Here is a 22,809-nt window from a genome sequence, read left to right on the forward strand (position 1 = left end):
ATAGTTTCCAACAATCCACCTTGCTGTTTTCAGCGAGCTATTGTGTAGGTTTCTGCCGTTAGCTTGCTAGCTAGTTAGCGTTGTTGTTTTCACTGAGGTGGCAGGGCACTATTTACAGCGACACACAGGGAGGAGGGAGCGGAAGCCGCTCTTATTGACATGGTCGGAGCCAATGACAGAGTTTGTAATAAGCCGGGAGCGGACATCCGGCAGCAACTGAAACAGTCGCTCCAATGGGGAGCAGCTGTAGAGCAGGAGAGGGCGTATCCCAGTTGCCTGTTTCCGTGGCGTAAGACTCTCACGGTAGGGAGGGGAGGCTGGCCAGCGAGACTACTGTGTGTGCAACTCGAGTCCAAGTCTCAAGTCCAAGTCCCCATCTCTGGTGCACACATACTGTATGCTGAATGAATGAATGAATGAATGAATGAAGATAGGGCCACATATCTCCGGGGTTTATTAAGATCAACGCTGGGTCTGATGTCCAGAAAGATGTATTCATTTATTTATTTTTATTATTATTATTATTATTATTATTATTATTATTATTATTATTATATATCTTTTAGATTATTTTTGGGGCATTTTCACCTTTATTGGCTAGGACAGTGATGACAGGAAAGAGGAAGAGAGAGAGGGGATACAGCAAAGGGCCACGGGTCGGATTTGAACCCGGGTCGGCTGTGTGGTACACACTCTACCAGGTGAGCCACAATCATTTGTTTTACCAGATAAAAGTTACAAAGTGACAAAGAACTGGATCACATTGTTGAAACATGCATTTCAGAAGTCGCTATTTGCAAACATTGCTATGTGTTTCTCTGCATCTCTCCATCTTCCTGTCTGTCCCTGCACTGGGCATAACGTTAGCCACATTTAGACAGCCTGCTCCGGCTGACAGTCGCACTGGGAGACGGGCAGATATGTGTCTTTCTGGATCTCTCCATCCTCCACACTGTCCCTGCACTGGGCCTAACAGATTTGACTCACAAAATATAATAAATAAAAATATGATGCATTATTCTTCATTAAACGTGCATTACAGTATAGGAATTAAAACATCCAACCACTGCCATTGCTAACAGTCATTTAGAGAAACGGTGAACAGACACACCTGCAGCCCCCAAATCGCTATCTGACCCCCTGCTGTGAAACTCAAACTGAATTTCTGAAGGACAGCTCAGATGATGCTCTGACAGCAGGTGAGGCTGCGGAAAATCACAGCCTGCATCCGAATAATCAGCACTGGCCCCCCCCCAGGGGTGCGTGCTCTCACCCTGGTTCTTCCTCCTCTACACGAATGACTGCACCTCAGGGGACCCATCTGTCAAACTCCTGAAGTTTGCAGATGACACGATGGTCATCTGCCTCATCCACGACGGCGATGAGTCTGCATACAGACGGGAGGTTGAACGGTTGGCCCCCGGTTGCGGCCAGAACAACCAGGAGTGTCTACAGTGGAAACCTACAAGTTCCTAGAATCCCCAATCTAAAGTGGGAGTCCAATGTATTCACAATCATCAAAAAGGCACAGCAGAGGATGTACTTTCTACGCCAGCTCAGGAAGTACAAACTGCCTCAGGAGCTGCTGATCCAGTTCTACACCAACATCATCCAGTCCATCCTCTGCAACTCCATCACTGTCTGGTTTGGGTCTGCCTCCAAACACACACATGCGCGCACGCATGCGCACACACACACACACACACACACACACACACACACACACACACACACACACACACACACACACACACACACACAAATGAACAACATGACATGACACAGTCAGACACACACTGCAGAAACACAACTGTATTGATGGTTACTAGATCAGACAGACAGACAGACAGACAGACAGACAGACAGACAGACAGACCGACCGACCAACCGTTTTCTGTTGAACTCTGACCTCTTTATTTTTGGGCAATAATATCTGGTTTGGTTGATTATTAGGATTTGCCTGTATAAAGACATTTGTATTTTGTGAGTGGTTTTCATTGTACCTCCAAAGCTGGGCGAGCTATATAAACATCATGCAGGTCACAAAACACATGATGGTCCCCACTCCCCAGTTAAAGCCACAACAGCAAAAAGTGCCTCCAAACGAGGCACTTGTGACGTCACAAACCAAAGTCACACTCATTTCATTTGCCCGCTTGCAGCGCCGCCTCGCCGACTGCATGTGTCAGAGCAACGCTTATTGTCTGTAGCACAGCTGTGTAGAAGCTTATTGTCTGTAGCACAGCTGTGTAGAAGCTTATTGTCTGTAGCACAGCTGTGTAGAAGCTTATTGTCTGTAGCACAGCTGTGTAGAAGCTTATTGTCTGTAGCACAGCTGTGTAGAAGCTTATTGTCTGTAGCACAGCTGTGTAGAAGCTTATTGTCTGTAGCACAGCTGTGTAGAAGCTTATTGTCTGTAGCACAGCTGTGTAGAAGCTTATTGTCTGTAGCACAGCTGTGTAGAAGCTTATTGTCTGTAGCACAGCTGTGTAGAAGCTTATTGTCTGTAGCACAGCTGTGTACAAGCTTATTGTCTGTAGCACAGCTGTGTAGAAGCTTATTGTCTGTAGCACAGCTGTGTAGAAGCTTATTGTCTGTAGCACAGCTGTGTAGAAGGGAAACACATCACACCCAGGTTGCTGAAGTTCGCCACTTCAGAGTGAGAGCGAGTGTAGAGAGCTCTCACTCTGTATAGTACAGTGCGTACTACGTTTAAGGGCAGCCCTTGAGCTAGCAAGCATTCCCGTTCAGGGACCAAGCTGCCAGCTTCCATCTGTTAGATGTCTGTTAAAGCATTTTTTAAGCTAATTTTGAGCATGGTGTACCTGTTAGCTGCTATTAAATATAGATATAGATTTCTAGTCAATTTGACGATTGTTTTATCTTACTACCGTAAGCAACAAATATTGTTCTTACAAAATTCAGGCTAAATCAACATTTCCACCTGGCTGTGGTGCCTCGACTTAAAGGGATACACCACTTTTTTGGAAGTTTAGCTCATTTGCCACATCCCCCCAACATAACCAAGATACACCATGCCTTACCGGCACTGTCCGCGCAGTTTACAGTGAGCTACAGTCGTGAAGTTAGTAATTATCGCCATAGAATGGAGGCTAATGGTACAGCTATTAAAAATCTGCCAAAACACACATCTCACGACGCCAAAATACATGTTGTGCTTCGGGTACTCACCACACGATGAAATGTTAATCCAAAATGCACATAATCTGTCTTTTTGGAAGGAAAAGAGGTCAGTGGCCATGTTTGGAAAGTAGTGCCGGCTACCTCTTTTTGTTCCAAAAAGACCAATTATGTGCATTTTGGATTAATATTTAATCGTGTGGTGAGTACCCGAAGCACACCATGTATTTTGGCGCAGTGAGATGTGTGTTTTGGCAGATTTTTAATAGCTGTACCATTAGCCTCCATTCTATGGCGATAATTACTAACACGACTGTAGCTCACTGTAAACTGAGCGGACAGTGCCGGTAAGCCATGGTGTATCTTGGTTATGTGGGGGGGATGTGGCAAATGAGCTAAACTTCCAAAAAAGTGGTATATCCCTTTAATGCTAAACAGACCTTTAACTCCGATCACTCTCTTTCTCTTCTCTTCTACAAACACCTTAATCGCCTTCATCAACACAAACAGCGGAGACACCGCCACGACAAGGCAGGCTTTTTAACCACCCACTCGGTGTAAAATGGCTCCATCTCTACACTGATATGTTGATGTAAATTACCAGATTTTTGCATCATAATTACACCTGGCCTCCTCAGAGGCGAAGCCGGCTAGAATGGAGCCTTATGGAATAATTGGGAAGGCAAATGAGAGTGTAGCCGTGAACAAGAGACATTAAAAGAATTCCCTTGCTGGGAACGCTGGGCTACCTGGAACGCTGGAAGCCTCCAGAACAGGTGATTAGGCAGGAGTAGGTGTCATTAAAACTCCATTAGCACAGAACCCAACCCCCGGCGCTCACCGCAAACACACGCACGCACGCACGCACGCACGCACGCACACACACACACACACACACACACACACACACACACACACACACACACACACACACACACACACACACACACACACACACACACACAGCTGAGGTAGGCCATAAGTGTGCATGTGTGTGTGAGACAGAGAGTGCACGTGCATGTGTGCGAGTGTCTAATGACTCATTTAGGACCCCTACCTCTGGGAGTGTGACAGTAAGGACCCTCTTGCGGCTGGCTCACTAAGTGCCTGCTTATTAATTAAACATAGCCAAGTTCTCTGGGGACAGTAGCAGCCCTGCATATCAGCTTGTCAAGTTTCACTCTGTGTGGGGCTAACGGAACGGGGTCCTTCTGTGACTGAGGCCCAGCTGAGATACACCGGCAGACATTTTGGGTCCCATGCATCAGAAATAATTAGGGGCCCAAAATAAAAACACACAGAGGCTGATATGTGGCCAGACTTGGATTGCCTCCTTACGCAGGGATGCCACTTATCCGAGGTGTGTCGGTAAAGGACCAGCCTCTCTCTCTCTCTCCCTCTCTCTCTCTCTCTCTCTCTCTCTCTCTGCCAGGGAGTTATTTGAGGTGCCACAGATTAGAGATTTCAGCCACGTCTTGAGAATGAGAGAATTGAATCAGTGAAGTGGCGCTGCGAATGCCAATTATCATTCTACCATTAAAACCCCACTTCCCCGGCCTAGTAATTTCCCTCCAAATGTGTTTTTCTAATTATGAATTAAATTCAAATAAGATTGGGTAATGAACCCACAGTTTTATTCCTTTTCCGAGGCCTAACTCTTCCCTCCTCGGGTGTCTGTGTGTACGTTGCCGCAGCTGTACATAACAATGTGGGCGGCGGCGAGGACTTCGGTCCCGCGTTTCCTGATTTGGACTGGCGGAGGTGTTTGAGGGAGTGTTACCGTATAGACCTTTGAGTGAACTTCCTTATATGGCTTTGTTTAATGCTCTCGTATTGCTTTTCTATTACAGCTTTTGCTGAAATGACACAGAATTCCATTTGCTGTAATGCCCGGGCTATTGGCTTTGTTTGCATTGTGCTGCTCGTCGAGCGGAGCCGTAATGGCAGATTGAGCCAGTTGCTCAAAGCCCCATTTAAAGTGAATGGAGGAGAAGTGCCACCAGAGCCCATTGTGGCGAAGCCTGAGTCCAGATGGAATCTGGAGCGCAATGCCACTGGCCTGGCCACTGCCATTAATCCTCTAAAGCCAGACCATTAACAGGAGGGGGATGAGAAGTGTGTGTGTGTGTGTGTGTGTGTGTGTGTGTGTGTGTGTGTGTGTGTGTGTGTGTGTGTGTGTGTGTGTGTGTGTGTCACACCTCTCCGCCTGAGCCTTGACAGCCTTTCACATCCCCTCCTAGGAGAAAGGCGCCAAACACAACGGACCAAAGTGCTGCAGCGCTCTGCTGAATGTGACAACAAAGCAGCATGGCAAGTCACCGGCAAAGTCAGCAGTAGTTTCAAAACTTTTCCTCGGAGCGCTGCCTGCCTGCCTGCCTGAAGATCCTGCCTCCAAGCTGTTTTTTGTTGGACTGCCTCGAGGGCTATATTGATAGCTTCGAGGCAGTCCAAAAAAAAAAGTTGAGGAAAAAAAGCAGAAAGCGAACAGAATGCGCCTTTGTTTTGATGGACAAACTTTCTTGGGCTGCAGTTCTCTGGAGGCAAGTGGGCTCTTCTGTCTCAGTGACCCCGCTCTTAACAGGGTTGGACGCCCTCTGAGCATCGTTGATTGCTGCAAGTGCTACCAGATTGTCTGTCTCTTCTAATTCTCCTCTCCGCTCCTCCTCTTCTTCCCTCCTCTCCTCCTCCTCCTCTCCCCTCCTCCTCCTCCTCTCCCCTCCTCCTCCTCCTCCTCTCCCCTCCGCTCCTCCTCCTCTCCCTCCTCCTCCTCCTCTCCCCTCCGCTCCTCCTCCTCTCCCTCCACTCCTCCTCCTCTCCCTCCGCTCCTCCTCTTCTTCCCTCCCCTCCTCCTCCTCCTCTCCCCTCCGCTCCTCCTCCTCCTCCTCTCCCCTCCGCTCCTCCTCTCCCCTCCGCTCCTCCTCCTCTCCTCCTCCTCCTCCTCTCCCCTCCGCTCCTCCTCCTCTCCCTCCACTCCTCCTCCTCTCCCCTCCGCTCCTCCTCCTCTCCCTCCACTCCTCCTCCTCTCCCCTCCGCTCCTCCTCCTCTCCCTCCGCTCCTCCTCCTCTCCCCTCCGCTCCTCCTCCTCTCCCCTCTGCTCCTCCTCCTCTCCCTCCACTCCTCCTCCTCTCCCCTCCGCTCCTCCTCCTCTCCCTCCACTCCTCCTCCTCTCCCCTCCGCTCCTCCTCCTCTCCCTCCACTCCTCCTCCTCTCCCCTCTGCTCCTCTCTCTTCCTTCTCCCATCCTCTGCTAGCTCTTCTGCTATACCGCCATGTCACCGCTTAATTGTGGTGCAATGCTCGGCGCCTCGGAGACCTCGCTAAGTGACTGGAGATTGTTGGAAGAGATAAGAGTCGAGAGTCCCGGTCCTTCGCCGGGACTCACACACACACACACTCATGCCCGTGCACGCACACGCACGCACGCGCACACACACACACACACACACACACACACACACACACACACACACACACACACACACACACACACACACACGCGCGCGCGCACACACACGCGCACACACACAAACACGCAAACACACACACTATACATGCACCTACCTGACACCCCCTAACTGGAGCTGTCACCCTACCCACACCTAATGAGGATAAACTCCCTTTTAACCATGCTGAGGAATCTCATTAATTGTGTCTCCACTGACAGGACCCTTCCATCCACTGTCCTCTCCCCACACCAAGAGCTCCGAGGCTGGGAAGGCGAGTGGACCGGCTCCATGTCCTCTCCCCACATCAAGAGCTCTGAGGCTGGGGAAGGCGAGCGGACCGGCTCCATGTCCTCTCCCCACATCAAGAGCTCTGAGGCTGGGGAAGGCGAGCGGACCGGCTCCATGTCCTCTCCCCACATCAAGAGCTCCGAGGCTGGGGAAGGTGAGCGGACCGGCTTCCTCTCTTCCATGGAACAAATTAAAGCGCCGGAGGGAGCCAGATGTTCCACTCCATTTGGGGGATAAATCTCCAGCCTCCTATTATGTTAGTGCCGGGTTTGTGTCAGTGTTTGTGTCAGTGTGTGTGTGTGTGTGTGTGTGTGTGTGTGTGTGTGTGTGTGTGTGTGTGTGTGTGTGTGTGTGCGTGTGTGCGTGTGTGTGTGTGTACACTTTGCCATCAGTAAACATTCTAGCAGCTATGCCCTGGCTGTATCTGAACAAGCTAGGGCATGCACACGCACACATGCACGCGCACACACGCACGCACGCACGCACGCACACACACACACACACACACACACACACACACACACACACACACACACACACACACACACACACACACACACACGCAGGACTTGATTTCCAGTGATATGTGTATTCAAAGCCATGGGGATAGGCTGTCAGTGATTCACTCCTCTGTTAGCATACAGTACACATGTTGGCCCCTCTCTCTCTCTCTCTCTCTCATTATCTCTCTCATGCTCTCTCTATCTCTCGCTCTCTCCCTCTCCCTCTCTCATGCTCTCTCTCCTCTTCTCATTGGCTCTTAGTTTGGTAATCATGCACAGCTCCACTCGTGGAGTGGAGAGGACGACTCCATGCTGCGATGTAGTCGGACAGCCCGCTGAGGATATACTCGACTTTGTTGTTTAAATGGGCTCCTACGTTTCAGAAGCGCCATCTAAACATTCCATATGAAGGAAGAGTGCAGCCAGGCACTAAGGAAAAGATATGGGCCTTCGCACATGTGTCACCAGTCTCCTATCGACCAGGGCTGGTGCTGTCATGGAGGACAATTGGTTGTATGCAAATGTCTAAATATAACAACTATAGGCTAAAAGTATAGATACTTGAAAAGACAGTGATGGTGTTGCTGTTGGTCAATACAGTAAAAGTGAACAGTCCAAAACACTGTCAAACACACTGTTTAGCATGTTGCTTACTGACAAAATAAGCAGAACCTCTACCATCAAATACAACTATAACCATTCAACAAATGGTAACTAACTGTTTTAACATCATGATGAGTTTACAGTTGGTTTTTGGCTTTGATAGCTACAGTAGCTAACTAGCCAGTGGGCTAATTAGCAAACCAATGAAAAACATGCTCGCTTCATCGATTCGCCATTACTGGGGCCAAATTTGATAGCAAGCTTTAGGGAAGAGGTGAAAACACCAGCTGGAGAGAGAGCGAACACTGCTTCCGGGGGGGTCACTGAAATACACTTCCTGTGTGACATCACTCGCCTCAGCTAACACACCCCTTTCAATGACAGCCAGAAGAGAAAAGTCATGAAAATAATGTCTATCATACATGATGAGAGGGGTGAACCGTAATATACCCGCTTAGAAAAAGAGAAAAGACACAAAAAACCTATCAAAAAACCTATAGATCCTGTCACAGTTCCCTGTTGTAACGGAACGGAACGCAACGGTCACACTCATCAAACATTCCGAAACATGGGGTCAATTTGGGGACAAGTGTGCTCGGGAACGGTACCTGGGCGTCAGTGTGAAAGCACCCTTAGAACCACCACGTCACTCTGGGGGCGCTGCAGCTCCTCACGCTGAGCCTCCGTTAACAAGCGCTCAGCCTAACGGCGGGTTTACACATACGCCTAGAGCGACGCTTAAAGCTACGCTTTAAGCTACGCCTACGCATATAGGCATCGCTTCATGCATGCTAGGCGCCTATTTGCGTTCACACAGGACGCCACACTGAAGCCCCGCTCTGCGCTACGCTGATCACATGAGCAGCGGTTTTTTACACTTTTCAGATCTGATTTATAGCATGGGTGAGTCCTCTTTTTTATTGCAATGTGCAAGTGACGATGTCTGTCTATTTCCTGGCCGGCTGTAATTGTTATTTTCCCTCGGGTAATCATGTGACTATGAGTCATCAACACCATGAGTGATACATGCATTGAGACAGGGGGGGTATATATACATCTGACAGAAAAGACGTTAATAGAGGAACACATGAAGGACAGCTCTCCTACTATGCACTCGTTAATTCGCGCTCCACCCTCCCTTTTGGGCAAACTCGGTAGAAAATATGGCCCAAGTCCGTCAGAAACAACAGCCAGCTTGACAGTTCAGCACGCCTAGACGCTGAAAAATAGAACAGACGCCTAAACGATAAATGCAGCGCAGCGTAGGCGCAGCGCGAGCGTGGCTTCAGCGCAGCGTGGCAGCGGTATGTGTGAACGCTCTCTTCTGTTAACAAGGACGCCTAAATTTTATGCGTTGCTTAGGCGTTGCTTAAAGCGTCGCTCTAGGCGTGTGTGTGAACCCGCCGTAAGTCTGCCTAGCTCTCTCATTGGCTGCATTGTTTTCTTTCTTCCTCTGTTTACGCTCCTCGGTCCGTCTCCATTTCTCAGCACGCTCTTCAGGATCAGAGAAAATATAAGGATGCTGTTTCTTCTCCTGTGGCTCGTGTGGATGATTTCATTTGACAGTTCTGTGGACTGAAGTTGGCGTTGGCCAATCCTGGCGCTTGTATGGGGTGTTCTGCCTCCAAATCCAGTGAGATTCAGCATGTTCTGGCGCTACGCGAGTGGGATTCGCAGAGAACCGAGGAACCGGCTGCCTCTGCACCTAGTGCTGTTTCAAAGCCCAGGCAAATGTGCCGCCTGCCGGCTTGAAATGTCCGAGGGGCCGGGGTAAGACCCGCGGACGTTAACGTTGTTCTTGGAATGCGAGTTTAACGAGCCAGTTACATGTCTTTGCATTCTACATTAAATGAATACATTACTGTGTTTTATTTGTATGTTACATACTTATTGGCCAAATATATTAACATTCATGGCACTAGGCAGCCATTTTCCCTGCTCAGTATTTTCTTCTTGCACTGAAGATTGATTGACAGCTATAGAAAATGGTTTTACCTGGGCATGTACCCAAAGTATATATCATATACAGACGATTGATTGACAGCTGTCATGTTGTGATATTATTGGTTGAAATGGGGTAGAAATTTGATAGTTCTTTGTTACGTCACCATACTGTAGATTACAGTTATGAATGAAATCCTGAAAAATTAACTTTTCATGTGAAAAAGTGTGAAAAACTAAAGGAATTATATTTTTGCCATACATGGTTAAACAGGTGCACTGAATACCTAGGGATGTGAACTAAAATCACACAAAAAAATTGGGGTTCAGCTCGTCTTTAAAGCGGGACTTACCCCGCCAGACTTCCTGCAAAACGGCTCTCCACTCGATCTTCCTGAAAAATGGCTCTCCACTCGATCTTCCTGCAAAACGGCTCTCCACTCGATCCGAAAACCCCCACACTCCCCTCCTTACCTGGGAGAATTCCTCCCCCATAAAGTAACATATCTTGGCCAATAAGTATGTAACATACAAAATAAAACAACCCGTAATATCTTAATTTGATGTAGAATGCAGAGGACATGTAACTGTTTAGTTAAACTTGCATTCCAGGAATATTGTGCTCTAAAGATGACGATAGTGGCTCGAGACTGTTTCGTCCTGAAACCCACACGCTTTGCGGTGGTGGTTTTAGCGTAACCTATGTGGGATTCGAGGCGTAACCTATGTGGGTTTTAGCGTAACCTATGTGGGATTCGAGGCGTAACCTATGTGGGGTTTGGCGTAACCTATGTGGAATTCGAAATAACGCATCCGAGATATAAAACGTTATGAATATAGCCACGTTATAAACAACAAACTAACGCTGGTGATCCGTATGGAAACAGTGTTACTCGAAATGGTTAAAAGTTCTATCAATTTGGTCATTTAGTGGCGTTTTACTGCCATGTAACATAACTAACTAGTGGCTAACATTAGCCACAATAGGCATTACCCATGGATGCATTGCTCTTAAAGGGCTCGCGCCGCGTGAACTACAGTAATAATCAATGGGGGGGGATCACATGAGTGGGGCGCGTGCTAAACCCACCGTGACGTCAGGATGTACCAAATATCCCATTCATTTTAGGGCACAAAAAAAAGCAGTGTTCAACCCATAGAGGGAACTTATGCTGCTGAAAATGATACAAATGGTACAATGGTAACAGTTTGGTCTCAAATGTGGAAATTTTGACCAGAATTCTTCACACACCACCCCCAAAGTCATATTGGTTAAAAGCTGAAAAAAAGTGTTTTGGGGGTAAGTTACACTTTAAATCCGATCGCTTAGCTGACCAGACTACTAGCCAGCAAGCTCACATCATGATGTGTCAGTGGTGAATCCACTTCAAAATCACCATGTCTGTTGGATTCCGTTGGGAATGCCAAATTGTACATTTTGAAATGCCATCAGCTGTTCTCAGCCTGTTCTCTCAGCCGCCGACCTCAATATGGCTGCCTGACGGTGCGTTAAGTCACCTGAAAGCGCTGTTATGCAGAGAGCTAGATAGATGGCTTGTCATCTTAAAGCAAGTGGGCTTCTGTGTTCAGAGGGATTGCAAATCAAAGAATTACAGCATTGTATATTTTCTGTTCCACTGCGTCCACTGTATATTTCTTGTACACTGCGGAGAGAAGTGGAATATGGGTAGCCAGCACCCCATCTCTCCAAGGACCAGTTAAGGACAGGCACGGCAGATGAAACATTAATAAGCCCCATCTAATTTGGGTTAGGGGGCACGGAGAGGTAAAGGTGTGAATTATTTACAGCTTTATATAAAAAGGTGCGACTGGAACATCCATCTTTAATGGGTACAGGATGGCCCGGAGAGCCACATGATGTAACACAAGATAAAAGAGACTCGCTGATTAAACAAACACTTGTGTATAGGCTCTCATCTGTGTGTGTGTGTGTGTGTGTGTGTGTGTGTGTGTGTGTGTGTGTGTGTGTGTGTGTGTGTGTGTGTCACTGCGTGTGTGTGTGTGTGTGTGTGTGTGTGTGTGTGACGTGTGTGTGTGTGTGTGTGTGTGTGTGTGTGTGTGTGTGTGTGTGTGTGTGTGTGTGTGTGTGTGACGTGTGTGTGTGTGTGTGTGTGTGTGTGTGTGTGTGTGTGTGTGTGTGTGTGTGTGTGTGTCTGTGTGTGTGTGTTTACATCAACATTACCTTTCCTGTCTACTTCCAGTAATTGGCTGTTTTGCTCAACATGGCCAAGCTGAATTCAGACACTGTGCACATATATTTGTTAAAATGGTGTTAAGACAGTAAAGAGGCTGAAACCTCAGTCGTTTTCTTTGTTCTGCCAAAATGATCACTGGTCCACAACTTAACTCAAATCAACTCTCAGTAACTGTCAAACTAAATGAATGCCTGCAAAAATGTTCACAGTTTTCGGATACTGTATGTGTGAGATGTGGAAAATAAATCAGCATTGTTTTTCCGGGGAAGTTCTCCATTAAGACACAAGCAAGTTGACTCCATACAGGCAGCACCAATGGTAATAATAATAATGTAAATGGGCATGGTCACCTCTCCCGTGCCCGCCCCTGACCTAGCAAGCCAACTTGAGAGATGGTCAGCTCTCAAAACTCCATCAATACCACACATATAAACACAAAACTGCACACCTACGTATAAACACAAAACTGCCTTCTTAGCTCAATATTCTTGTAACTAAGATATCCGCTGAATTCTTTTTTTTTACAACCACAGATGTAGCTACTACATCTGCGAACTTCACATGTAGCTTTAGCTAATTGCTACCTGCTGACGTTAGCTATGTTGCCAAATCTCACGAGGATGTGTTGCTGAGACAGAGACGGGTGTCAAAGACTCAAACAAAATTAATTTACTCCTGAAAAATTATAGTATTTTAGTATCAGAATGCTCAGAAGATATGTGGCTTGTGAAAACTGGGTCCTATAATTGCTTTGGTGATTATGGAGTGAAAGAATCAGTCATAATCTCTGTTCACGTTCACGTGATGATACACTCAGGACCTGCAGCTAGTCTCCTACGGAGGTGTGGCAGAGAAACCCATGTAACAAGATAGGAATTGGATTGGAGTTGAGCCGTCTCGCTCTGAATTAACTATCTCTGGTTCCTATCAGGGAGTCCCCAGAATTGTTTGCACTGTGTGTGTGTGTGTGTGTGTGTGTGTGTGTGTGTGTGTGTGTGTGTGTGTGTGTGTGTGTGTGTGTGTGTGTGTGTGTGCACGCGTGTGTGTGCAGTTTTGCTCTCACCCCGAACATTTGCCGCAGGTCGGGGTCTCGGAAGCGGAAGGGGATGTTGGAAACGTGTAACCTCTTAGGCTGCTGCTTCTCTGACGAGTCGCTGGGCTGCAGGTGAAGCTGCTGGGACCCTTCTGTCTGCGCAACCTCCTCTGCCTGCTGGACAGAAACACACACATGCAACGGATTAGTTCCTACCTAAACACATACGCATGCAACGGATTGTTCCTACCGAGCAAAAACAAACAGTCCCTGAAAGCACACAGAGGCAGAAACGTGGTCAAGTCAACTCTGCACAAGTCCCAACTCAGTGTCATGCTTGAGTCCCAACTCAGTTTCAAGTCTATGTAGATTACTAACTCAAGTCAGATCAAATCCAGAGTCCAGTATCATTTAAAAATCTATTTAATATTTTAACTAAATATCTAGGACTTTTCAATGCAATATGCTTTTAATAGGATACAAACTTCATGAGTTTGATTTTTCTAATCAGTTTCAACTTCAATCAGTTGCTCCATGCAAATTCAGAAAACGTTTACACAGGAACAAATCTCCTCACTTTCAATCTCATTTAGACAAACACAAGATCTCAAGTCAAGACGTTAAAAACCTTTTCAAGTCATCAAAGTACAAGTCAAAGTCCTAAGTGGCCAGAACCAAGTCAAGTCTCAAGTCTTCTCTTCATGCATCGTCAACTCTCAAGCAATTTAAATTGTGACTCGAGTCCAAGTCATGTGACTTGAGTTGCCACCTCTGGATAGAGAGTATTAAAAAAGTCAAAGAGAGAAAGACAAGATTGTTGGGCAAAGCACAGAAAGCTGGAGCGCAATGAAGACACAGCGGCTGCACCATAGAGAGGGATGGACACAACCAGAGCCATTGAGATACAAGAGTTGCGTCATCTCCATTCACTCCAATGCACTCCCCACCCCCACCCCTCCTACCTCGCAATAGTTCCCGGAACTAAGGTTCTGGATTAAGCATCGCTGTTGAGTTGCAGCAGAATGGACCGTTTGTGATGAGTAAGACGTTTAAATAATAAAATTGTATATTATCAGCTTTATTTAATGTGTTCAAATTCCCCCGCACACACGATATAGCTATGTGAGCCATGCATTTTGGACTTCCGTTGGCACCACTCTCTCTTCTATATTATTCTGGGCAGAACAAGCTGATAACTATTCATAAAGTGGAAAAGTGATGGAACGAGAAGGAGAGAAATGAAGGGGGAGGGATCAAAACTCCACTCCTTATCTCCCTGTGTCGCTTTCAGTGTCCAGGTCTTCCTTATCTCCCTGTGTCGCTTTCAGTGTCCCAGGTCTTTTTGTATTATGGAGAAAAGCTGTCTGAGAGGAATAAGAAAAATATTTAACAACGTACGACATGTCTAGACCGGAGCATACAATCTAATAGGCCTTGGAGAGGGAGCAGAGAGTGGGAGGAAAGTGGGAGTGAATTACAGAGGGGCGGGTGGGGGGGGGGAGGCGGAGGGAAGTAAAGAGTGTATGAGAGATAGTGGAACTTAAATAAATGGACAAATGGAGGGACGTAGATTCATATATATTTTAAGTCCCTGAGTCCCAATAGTTTGCTCCTTCTGCCAGTGTCATTGAATTTGACCATTTTCATGTCGAGAAATTATTAATTATTGTTGAAGATGACAAAGACTCAGTGTCGCCCCACGCCCACCCCCCTTTTTTCCCCTCCTTCTCGAAACAGCACTCAGGCCATCACCGGACATTAAAGCCCTCCACTGAAACATTAAGAACACACACACACACACACACACACACACACACACACACACACCGTATATATATATACTATATATATATATTATATGTGTGTGTGTGTGTGTGTGTGTGTGTGTGTGTGTGTGTGTGTGTGTGTGTGTGTGTGTGTATGGCATTACATCACACACGCGCACAAGCTGAATTAGGGCTCCATTGAATGGGATATGCAGCAGCAATCAGCTGTGTGTGTGGGTGTGTGGGCGTGCCTGTGTGTGCCGGTGTGTGTGTGCGTGTGTGTGTGTGTGTGTGTGTGTGTGTGTGTGTGTGTGTGTGTGTGTGTGTGTGTGTGTGAAAGAGAGAGAGAGAAAGTGTGTACAAGAGTGTGTTTAACAGCAAAGTGGTCGTATCAATCACTGGCGAATGGCAGACTCTGGGACCCTGTTATGATAAAGCACACACACCCAGGCACTTAGTCCCTCATCTCCTGTCCACACACACACACACACACACACACACACACACACACACACACACACACACACACACAAACACACACACACACACACACACAAACATACAGGCTCGCACGGACGCACGCATGCACACACACATGCACACACACACACACAAGCACGCGCACACACACACACACACACACGCACGCACACAAACACACGCCCACCATGGGGGTTGGGTGTTCCTGGTCAGATGGATGGTTCAGACATGGGGGGGGGGGGTTAATTGTGCAACCGGTCCCCCCAGGTTGGAGACTCATTTCTGGGTGTACACTGTACAGCAGAGGTGGAGAGAATACTGACAAATCCTACTCAAGTACAAGCAACTGTATTGTTACTTTAGTGAAAAATAACTCAAGTACAAGTGTTTTTACTCCGGTAGTACAAAAGTTGTGCATTTAAAATACTCAAGTAAAAGTACATTTGTGTTACAGATATTTATTATTATTATTCCATGTCTTGCCTCACATGCCTTGTCATAAATTGATAAGAACTGACGAGTTCTTAGACTAATAAGAACAGATGAGCTAGAGCTGCTAGCAGCAGCAATATGCTGCATGATACAAGTTACATGCTGCATGATACAAGTTACATGCTGCATGATACAAGTTACATGATGCATGATACAAGTTACATGCTGCATGATACAAGTTACATGCTGCATGATACAAGTTACATGCTGCATGATACAAGTTACATGCTGCATGATACAAGTTACATGCTGCATGATACAAGTTACATGCTGCATGATACAAGTTACATCCTGCATGATACAAGTTACATCATGCATGATACAAGTTACATGCTGCATGATACAAGTTACATCCTGCATGATACAAGTTACATCCTGCATGATACAAGTTACATCCTGCATGATACACGTTACATGATGCATGATACAAGTTACATGATGCATGATACAAGTTACATGCTGCATGATACAAGTTACATCCTGCATGATACAAGTTACATGATGCATGATACAAGTTACATCCTGCATGATACAAGTTACATGCTGCATGATACAAGTTACATGATGCATGATACAAGTTACATGCTGCATGATACAAGTTACATCCTGCATGATACAAGTTACATGCTGCATGATACAAGTTACATGCTGCATGATACAAGTTACATCCTGCATGATACAAGTTACATCCTGCATGATACAAGTTACATGCTGCATGATACAAGTTACATGCTGCATGATACAAGTTACATCCTGCATGATACAAGTTACATGATGCATGATACAAGTTACATGCTGCATGATACAAGTTACATCCTGCATGATACACGTTACATGCTGCATGATACAAGTTACATGCTGCATGATACAAGTTACATGCTGCATGATACAAGTTACATGCTGCATGATACAAGTTACATCCTGCATGATACACGTTACATGCTGCATGATACAAGTTACATGCTGCATGATACAAGTTACATGATGCATGATACAAGTTACATGCTGCATGATACAAGTTACATCCTGCATGATACACGTTACATGCTGCATGATACAAGTTACATGCTGCATGATACAAGTTACATGCTGCATGATACAAGTTACATGCTGCATGATACAAGTTACATCCTGCATGATACAAGTTACATGTTACATGTGATGGTCAGAAACAAATGTGCTTGAAGATCATTGATTTGCATCATTTTGATGATTATTTAACATACTGTATGTGTTGATAATGCAGGGTGCAAGTTTCCATGATGAAAATGTCATGGATGGGAAGTAACTAAGTACAAATACTTTGTTACTGTACTTGAGTAGAATGTTCAGGTACTGTATCTGTACTTTACTGAGTATTTATTTTTCTGGCAACTTTTTACTTTTACTCCCTACATTTTAACACACACATCTGTACTTTCTACTCACATTTTCAAAACTCGTTATTTAAGTTTTAACGCAGAACGATGTAACATTTGTTCATCTGTCTGTACACCTTTTTTTGTGGAAAAACCATATCACCCACATTATTAATCAAAGTATCATCTTTATCCATTTCAAATATGTTTGGAGGGGATCTTTTAAGTTTAATTGTCTTTGATTTATATTAATATGACATGAGTTTCAGTTAGCTTTGCACAAAAACCTTTTACTTTTACACTATACAGAACCTGTACTTTTTTTTTTTTTTTTTTTTACTTTTAGTTGAGTAAACTAGTTGAATCAGATCTTCTACTTTTACCAGGCTTTGTTTTGACACAATTGACTGTACTTCTACTTAAGTAAATAACGTGTATACTTTTCCCATCTCTGGCCAATCAGACTCATCTCAATCCATTGGAATTGCTTGGGATCTTTGTCTCCAACACTTCCCATAATTCATAGCGATACAGCTGCATTGACGTGCATCTCAGGTGATTGTTGCAGGTACAATCCCAGCTCTTCTCCTCCGCTGATCTCCTTCTTCTGTCAACTTGTCCTCTCCCCTCATCACCCTCTCCTCAGCCGGCTTCCTTGCCCCGAAGTCGAGTGGCGCTCCGCAGAGAGAGCTGCCTTTGCGCCGTTCTGCCTTTTAATTTGTGTTAATTGCATGTTAATCGCACCACATCTGTCTGAGCAGAGCGGCAAGACGAGGAGCAATGGAGCAGAGGTATGGAGTAATTAAAAAAGTTATTTTGTGTAGGAGCAGGTAAAGAAGGATTCCCCACTAGAGGGCCAGAGTGACTAGCAAAGTGACTGAAACAAGTACTTTTCTTCTTCTTTTTTTAATCATTTGGCTAGGAATGGAAGTTTGCGAAGCTCAGGAGCGAGCGCAGGAAAAGTAAAAGTAAAAAGTAAAAGTATTTGTGCGCAAATACTAACCAGGCTAGAAAAAGAAAAATACTTGTAATATTATGAATAGTGTGTTATGGTGGATTTGTTTCCAAATAGGTTATACTGTGACACCCTTATATTCTCTCCTCTAAAATACTCTGAGTTGTAGCTTGAGAAGAGTCAGCTCAATTAACCTGAACAAACTGCTAGAACCCAATCTGTCAAGGTTAACAACACTACATCACGCCCTCTGACCGTCAGCACCGGCGCTCCACAAGGCTGGGTGCTCTGCTCTCTGCTCTTCTCCATCTACACAAAGGAGCTTATAATCTCATCACAGCTCAGTTACAATATTCAAGTAAGCGGACGACACCACTATCATTGGACAATGACGAGACCCACTACCGCCAAGAGGTCGACTTCAGGAGGAGAGCAAACACCAAAGTCCCGGTTTACATCTCTGACCAACCCATAACCCTCACGTTCCTCAAGTTGTTCCTCGCTACCTATATCAGCAACACTCTCAAATGGAATATCAATACCACCCATATCATCAAAAAGGCCCAGCAAAGACCTTCCTCAGGCAACTGAAAAAGTATCAGGTCAAAAAACAGCTGCTGGTCCACTTCTACAAAGCCATCATAGAGAGCATCCTGACATCGTCTCTCACTGTCTGGTATGGGAGGTCTGGACCAGAACCGAAACTGGACCGGATCGTCACCAAAGCCTCCAACATCATCGGGTGTGACCTCCCCCCAGTCAACTCACTATTCACAAAACGCACCTCCAACCAGGCAGCTAAAATAACCAGTGACCCCCTCCCATCCAGTCCTCCACCTCTTCCAGCTTCTCCCCTCTGGACAGCTTCTTTCCAACAGCAGTCAGAACACTCAACTCCGCCTGCTCGCCGCCCTGTCTGTCTGTACCTCTCTTGCATGTCTGTTTTGTCTTTCTTTTCACACTGGAACTGAGCTACCATGCTGTACCAAACAATTACCACCAACATTGTTGCTTTCACTTTGTGTTGATTGTTGCGGCCCTTGTGGACAAAAGTGGTAATGTTCGCGCAGAAAGAAACCTGCTTTCCTGAAGAGCGAGGCTCCTCCTGCCGGGCCCGGCTAAGATACATGGCAGCCCTGACCCCCACTGTTTCCCAAGTGCTGAGGACCTCCAATATGCCGTATGATAAATCACACCTGTTGAAAATATGCGTCACAAATCCGCCCCTATGCTTTCTGCTTCTTTAATCCCTGTACAACTGCAGACACGAGGCTTCCGTGGGGCCTGGGAGCTAGCTGCACTGCTTTCATTAGGCTTAGCACTGTACGGGATGGAGCGGCTTTGCGGCGGTAAGCCTTCCCCCGCCACGGTCAAAGAGCTAAACTCTTTCTCTCCGTCTCTTTCTTTCTCAGCGCTCGCCATGCCTCCCCCCAGCCACGCCGTGTGAGCAGCCAGGCAGGAAAAGGAAATAATTACATGAACATTATCATACACACGCAGCCCGAGCTTCCTCCACTGTCACCAGGGAAACACCGGGACTGTGCATATGTATGAGTGTGTGTGTGTGTAAATAGCTAATCGGAGCCAGCAAGCTTCCCTTATGTTGGTTAAACACACACACACACACGCACGCACGCGCACACACACACACACACACACACGCACGCACACACGCACGCACACACGCGCGTGCACGGGAACACGTACGCACGCAAGCACGCACGCACGCACTCACACAAGCCAGTATAGCTATCTTAATAATGACGTTCATTGGACAATCAGGACATAATGCATTCCCTAGACCCTAACCCTAACCATCACAACTAAATGCGTAACCCTAACCCTAACCATCACAACTAAATCCTAAACTAAATCCAATTCTAACCATTGACTGGTACAATACATTTGTCGATACCCCAGGAAATCTCCTTATTTTTAAGCGGTGCAGCCGCTTCTATAAGTGACTTTGTGTGTTTATGGCGAGATGTGTGCACCTCTATGTTTGCCCTGAGATTTGGGGGACAGTGGCTCGAGGCTACAAGGAAGGGGGTGTGGCCCCACCCCCAGCTCCCCAGTCTGCACACTGTGCACAGACTAACCTGGGACCAAAAGCGTTGTACCGTGATCATCCGGCGGTGGGAAACGGCGGGGAACCAAAGTGCTGCTGTTCTCCAGAAGACAACTTTGCGTTCCACTCAGAAAACACGGGCGACGTGAGTATCTAGCTGCGGCACATAAAGCAGAAACACCACTGGGGGGCGGGTCTTAGACCGGATGATCATGCCCTGTCAGTAATGGACGTGAGGTTAGTGCAGACACAGACAGACAGCTGAAGCACAGGGCAGGCAGAGAGAGAGTCAAATGTCTCGTCTTGAGGTGGACGATAGCGTTTAGTCGGTAATCCATGCACGCACACACGCACACACTCACCTGACGCACACACGCACACACTCACCTGACGCACACACGCACACATTCACCTGACGCACACATGTGCGCACACACGCACAGTTTAAGATACGTCCGGAAATTAATGGTGAATTCATTTCCTCATTGGCGAGACTTTGGCACGCTATGGAGAGAGCAGCTCGAAACACGCACAAGCTGGTAAATGCACGTACGCACGCACGCACGCACACACACACACACACACACACACACACACACACACACACACACACACACACACACACACACACACACATACACACACACACGCACGGACGCACGCACAGGGGTCAGACATGCACAAAAGTGCACCGCCTACTTCATCACCTGGGTGTGACTTTTTTTACAGACTATTGTTGGCAGTTACGTGGTCCTCACTAAGATAGCTATACGAGCAGTAACGCGCGCGCGCACACGCACGCACACACACACACACACACACACACACACACACACACACACACACACACACACACACACAACACACAAACACACAAACACACAAACACACAGCAGCTCCAACCCCTTCACAACACTTCTACCTGGTCACAAAACCCAGATAGATCCCAGAGATGTGTTATTTCCGTGTGTGTGTGTGTGTGTGTGTGTGTGTGTGTGTGTGTGTGTGTTAGGGCTGTTGAAACGAATTTTGATATTCGAATATTATTCGAATTTAATAATTATGAACGAAATTCGATTATTATTATTTTTTAAAAACGAATATTTTTTTTTTTTTTTTTTTTTTTTTTTTAGAACACTAGAACAGTGACAAGTTCTGACAACATACTTGAAGAAAAGAGTGTTAACTGAAGTTGACTGTTGAAGCTGCTATACTGATGTAAACCTACCTGTAGCTCTTAAAATGTATGTTCATTCATTGTTAACTGAAGTTGACTGTTGAAGCTGCTATACTGAATGTAAACCTATAGCTCTTAAGTGCAATACGTGACTGATTTTTTTGTTGTTCATGGCTCATTGTTGTTTTGGCAAAGTTTACTTATTTGTTTATTGATAAGGAGCTCAAACAAAGGCTGTGTCTTTTTTTATTATCAATTATTTTATTTTAGCATTTCAGACAGCACCAATACATCACTGATGAATATTAACTAAGCTCTGGTTATCTGACCTATTTTCTAATGCAATGAATGTATGTACATTGTACAAGGAACATGTTTTCTTAAATAAACATCATTGCTGGACTATTTGTGATAAGCCTAATATTATTTTGAATATTCATCCACCATTCACTTTTCCATCTACATTTGGTAAAATGCTTAGAAAAAGTTTTACTTGGTCAAACCCAAAGATTCAGCTATATTTAGAATCAGAACACAACATAAGAGAAGACAACAATTCACTCAGACAAAAAAAAAAAAAAAAAAATCTTTTTTTTAAATTCAATTAAAAATTAATTAAAATATTCGAATATAATTCGAATATTAAAATGTATAAAGCACTGAAATTCGAATTTGATTATAGAGGGAGATTGACAGCCCTAGTGTGTGTGTGTGTGTGTGTGTGTGTGTGTGTGTGTGTGTGTGTGTATGTGTGTGTGTGTGTGTGGGGGGGGAGAGAGAGAGAGATAGAGAGGGAGAGAGAGAGAGAGAGAGAGAGAGAGAAAGAGAGAGAGAGAGTTGCTGAGCTCAGCAAGTGCCCCTGTGGCCTACCTCCCCAGGCCTATAATAGAAGCTATCAGATGGGAGCACCGCCAGACAGGTAGATTACACGCGATTAGATGGCTACACAGCCCTCTCTCAACAGGGATTAGTCTGACACACACACACACACACACACACACACACACACACACACACACACACACACACACACACACACACACACACAGGACTTGATTTCCATGATATGATATGTGTGTAGAACATGTGCATACATCTGGGGATGAAGCAGACAGATGTTGGGAGTTTTAAAAGTGTAAATATGGAAACATGGCCTCCATGCAGTCAAGGCAAAAATCCTGAGGGGGAAATGGAAGAAGACAGAGGGAATAGTGCAACTCACAGCAGCAGTATTATATGGGGACCGTGTGTAATTAAAGGGGGACTTACACCCAGATTTCTGGCAAAACGGCTGCTTGATTAAAAAAAGAGAGAGGCAGCAGATTCCACCTGCTAGTTTGTTC

General features: G+C 45.8%; 1 protein-coding gene across 1 annotated transcript in view; it reads right to left on the reverse strand.

Moving 5' to 3' along the window:
- rbfox3a (RNA binding fox-1 homolog 3a) overlaps positions 1 to 22,809 on the reverse strand; it is a gene marked incomplete at its 3' end in the record, with an annotated part of 422,340 nt that overhangs the window by 63,398 nt on the left and 336,133 nt on the right. Inside the window, exon 4 of the mRNA XM_083634515.1 lies at positions 13,201 to 13,347. Coding sequence (XP_083490641.1) covers positions 13,201 to 13,347 — 147 coding nt within the window. The remainder of the gene's footprint in view (positions 1 to 13,200; positions 13,348 to 22,809) is intronic.

This window comes from Poromitra crassiceps (genome assembly GCF_964638095.1).
Source record: "Poromitra crassiceps genome assembly, chromosome: 4".
Taxonomy (NCBI): Eukaryota; Metazoa; Chordata; class Actinopteri; order Beryciformes; family Melamphaidae; genus Poromitra; species Poromitra crassiceps.